This window comes from Etheostoma spectabile, chromosome 1 (genome assembly GCF_008692095.1).
Source record: "Etheostoma spectabile isolate EspeVRDwgs_2016 chromosome 1, UIUC_Espe_1.0, whole genome shotgun sequence".
Taxonomy (NCBI): domain Eukaryota; kingdom Metazoa; phylum Chordata; class Actinopteri; order Perciformes; family Percidae; genus Etheostoma; species Etheostoma spectabile.
The window spans coordinates 23,577,880-23,581,931 of NC_045733.1; the positions used below are offsets into that span (position 1 = coordinate 23,577,880).

The 4,052-nt window shown below is 41.0% G+C and overlaps 1 protein-coding gene across 2 annotated transcripts in view; it reads right to left on the minus strand.

The window, feature by feature from the left end:
* The window catches only part of LOC116690728 (USP6 N-terminal-like protein), a gene marked incomplete in the record, with an annotated part of 30,402 nt that overhangs the window by 17,050 nt on the left and 9,300 nt on the right, over positions 1–4,052 (minus strand). For both annotated transcript variants that reach the window (XM_032517896.1, XM_032517888.1), the window contains 3 exon segments: positions 338–418; positions 2,433–2,472; positions 2,633–2,718. In XM_032517896.1, coding sequence (XP_032373787.1) covers positions 338–418; positions 2,433–2,472; positions 2,633–2,718 — 207 coding nt within the window.

Genomic DNA, 4,052 nt, shown 5'->3' on the forward strand with positions numbered 1-4,052 from the left:
TGGGTCTTCCCCGAGGCCTCCTCCCAGCTGGACGTCACTCCACCTAGTCCTGGGTCTTTCCCAAGGCCTCCCCCCCCAGCCCATGGGCCCACCACCTGTGGGAGGAACCAATGGGGTCGGGTGCAATGCCCCATGGGGGGCATGGAAGGTCAGGTACCTCGACAGGACTAGATGTCAAAGCTAAAGTGGTAAACCTCGTGGTGCTTTCAAAGTTCTAGTAAAATACCGGTGTTTTACTGGAGATAAGAAGAAGGTTTTTAGTTTTAGTTTTAGGTTGACTTCCTGAAGAAACCCGAGACCCTCGGCCCTAATCTTCCTGACTATGGTTGGTACTCACCCTGTCGCTGTTCTTGTACTTGTCCCACTTCTTCGCCATCTTCAGCCACTTCTCCGCCCGCTCCACCTCCAGCTGCTTCCTCTGTGAGGGAGACAGGAGCTGGTCAATGCAACTGGGGGGGGATCGATACAGCATAGCATCACTATGTTGGTCGGTTGGGGTTCAGATACAGTATTAGGGACCACTAAGGTCTATATAAAGAGACTTCAGATACAGTATTAAGGACCACTAAGGTCTATATAAAAGAGACTTCAGATACAGTATTAGGGACCACTAAGTGCTTATATAAGAACTTCAGTACAGTATTAGGGACCACTAAGGTCTATATAAAGAGACTTCAGATACGTATTAGGGACCACTAAGGTCTATATAAAGAACTTCAGATACAGTATAGGGACCACTAAGGTCTATTAAAGAGACTTCAGATACAGTATTAGGGACCACTAAGTCTATAAAAGAGACTTCAGATACAGTATTAGGGACCACTAAGGTCTATTAAAGAGACTTCAGATACAGTATTAGGGACCACTAAGGTCTATTTAAAAGAACTCAGATACTATTATGACCACTAAGGTCTATAAAAGAACTTCAGATACAGATGGGACCACTAAGGTCTATTAAAGGACTTCAGATACAGTAGGGACCACTAAGGTCTATATAAAAGAGACTTCAGATACAGTATTGGGACCACATATATCTATAAAAAGAGACTTCAGATCAGCATATTAGGGACCACTAGGTCTATAAAAGAGACTTCAGATACAGTATTAGGGACCACTAAGGTCTTATATAAAAGGACTTCAGATACAGTATTTGGGACACTAAGGTCTATATAAAAGAGACTTCAGATACAGTATTAGGGACCACTAAGGTCTATATAAAAGAGACTTCAGATACGTATTAGGGACCACTAAGGTCTATATAAAGAGACTTCAGATACATATTATGGGACCACTAAGTCTATATAAAGAGACTTCAGATACAGTATTGGGACCACTAGGTCTATATAAAGAGACTTCCAATACAGTATTAGGGACCACTAAGGTCTATATAAAGAGACTTCAATACAGTATTAGGGACCACTAAGGTCTATATAAGAGACTTCAGATACAGTATTAGGACCACTAAGGTCTATATAAAAGAGACTTCAGATACAGTATTAGGGACCCACTAAGGTCTATATAAGAACTTCAGATACAGTATTAGGGACCACTAAGTTCATATAAGAGACTTCAGATCCAGTATTGGACCACTAGGTCTATTAAAAGAGACTTCAGATACAGTATTAGGGACCACTAAGGTCTATATAAAGAGACTTCAGATACAGTATTAGGACCACTAAGGTCTATATAAAAGAGACTTCAGATACAGTATTAGGGACCACTAAGGTCTATATAAAGAGACTTCAGATACAGTATTTGGGGACCACTAAGGTCTATATAAAGAGACTTCAGATACAGCATTAGGGACCACTAAGGTCTATATAAGAGACTCAGATCCAGTATTAGGGACCACTAAGGTCTATATGAGACTTCAGATACAGCATTAGGGCCACTAAGGTCTATATAAGAGACTTCAGTACAGCATTAGGGGACCACTAAGGTTTATATAAAGAGACTTCAGATATAGTATTAGGACCACTAAGTCTATATAAAGAACTTCAGATCCAGTATTAGGGACCACTAAGGTCTATATAAAGAGACTTCAGATACAGCATTAGGGACCACTAAGGTCTATATAAAGAGACTTCAGATACAGTATTAGGGGACCACTAAGGTCTATATAAAGCATCCAAATTGGCAACATCAGTAGCGTCAAGCAAAACACCGTTAGGGTGAAGAGACGTCCCGGTTTGACCGGGTCGGTCCCAATGTTCCCGACAAAAAGCCTATCGGGACCCGGTCCCAGCACCTGACATAACCGGTTCTTATCTCTAGACCAGCGCTACGTTGGTGCTGAGTTGGAACCCGTGTTCTTGGCCCAGAACCAGGTTTATTTGTGTGGAAAAGCAAAGAACCGGTTGGATATTTGGCACCGACTCCGAACCAGCACCAGAACTGGAAAAGACATATCATATGACCCTTTCCTTCTTTACCTTTTCCTCATGTGCAGTCAGGGCCGGCAGCTCGTCCTCACTGTAAAAGAAAAGAGATCATCAGAGATCATCGAACTGAAGGACTGATCCTGCCCCCCCCCCCCCCAAAAAAACCGACTCTACTACTGCGTATGGTTTGGAGGACTTGTTGGACGGAACCGGTCTCCAGTGTGAAGAGAGAAACAAAGTGAAGGACTTACTGCATGAAGCCGAAGCGGTCGATGACTTTGTAGATGCTGTAGTCGGCATCATCCCAGGGGTCGATCTGCACCCCCCCCTGCCTGCCCTAAACACACAAACACACACACTTACTACACACAGGAGCCGCTCAGAGGTGTTTTAAGCCCCCAGTGTCGACTTCCAGGCAGCGCTGCAACCTAGTAAAAGTAATCAGATAGTATTTTAGACTTTTTAACCCTCATGTTGCCCTCATTTTGTCTTCATGTTGTCCCCATGTTGTCTTCATGTTGTCTTCATGTTGTCCTCATGTTGTCTTCATGTTGTCCTCATGTTGTCTTCATGTTGTCTTCATGTTGCCCTCATGTTGTCTTCATGTTGTCTTCATGTTGTCTTCATTTTGTCTTCATGTTGTCTTTATGTTGTCCTCATATTGTCTTCATGTTGTCTTCATGTTGTCTTCATGTTGCCCTCATGTTGTCTTCATGTTGTCCTCATGTTGTCTTAATGTTGTCTTCATGTTGTCTTCATTTTGTCCTCATGTTGTCTTCATGTTGTCCTCATGTTGTCTTCATGTTGTCTTCATGTTGTCCCCATGTTGTCTTCATGTTGTCTTCATGTTGTCCTCATGTTGTCTTCATGTTGTCTTCATGTTGTCTTCATGTTGTCCTCATGTTGTCTTCATGTTGTCTTCATGTTGTCTTCATGTTGTCCTCATGTTGTCTTCATGTTGTCTTCATGTTGTCTTCATGTTGTCTTCATGTTGTCCTCATGTTGTCTTCATGTTGTCTTCATGTTGTCTTCATGTTGTCTTCATGTTGTCCTCATGTTGTCTTCATGTTGTCTTCATGTTGTCTTCATGTTGTCCTCATGTTGTCTTCATGTTGTCTTCATGTTGTCCTCATGTTGTCCTCATCTTGTCCTTATGTTGCCATCATGTTACTCTCATGTTGTCTTCATGTTGTTTTCATGTTGTCCTCATGTTGCCCTCATGTTGTCCTCATGTTGTCTTCATGTTGTTTTCATGTTGTCCTCATGTTGTCCTCATTGTCCTATATCCATGTTGTTTTTAATTCACCCCAAAATAACAGATTGATTCCAACGCTCTTTGCCAAGTAAAAATCTCTACTTTCATTAATTTTGGGTCTTATTCTATTTTATAGCATTGTAAAACAAATGGAAGTGTTGTTGAAATAGTATTGAGTAAATTTGACATTATCCAGTCTGTGTTATCATCACACTCCATTCCTTTAATTTTAGTCTCATAATTCCTAATTTCTGCTTTTCTAACTCAAACATTAGGTATAATTTCCTATAAATGAGGTTTATTGACCATAAATTCCAAAAATAACTGTAATCTAAAGTTAATAAGTTAGTGTTACGTAGCGTTAAATGTCAAAAAAAGTGACAAACATTGAAAAAAAAGTGTCAAAAGTGTTGAAA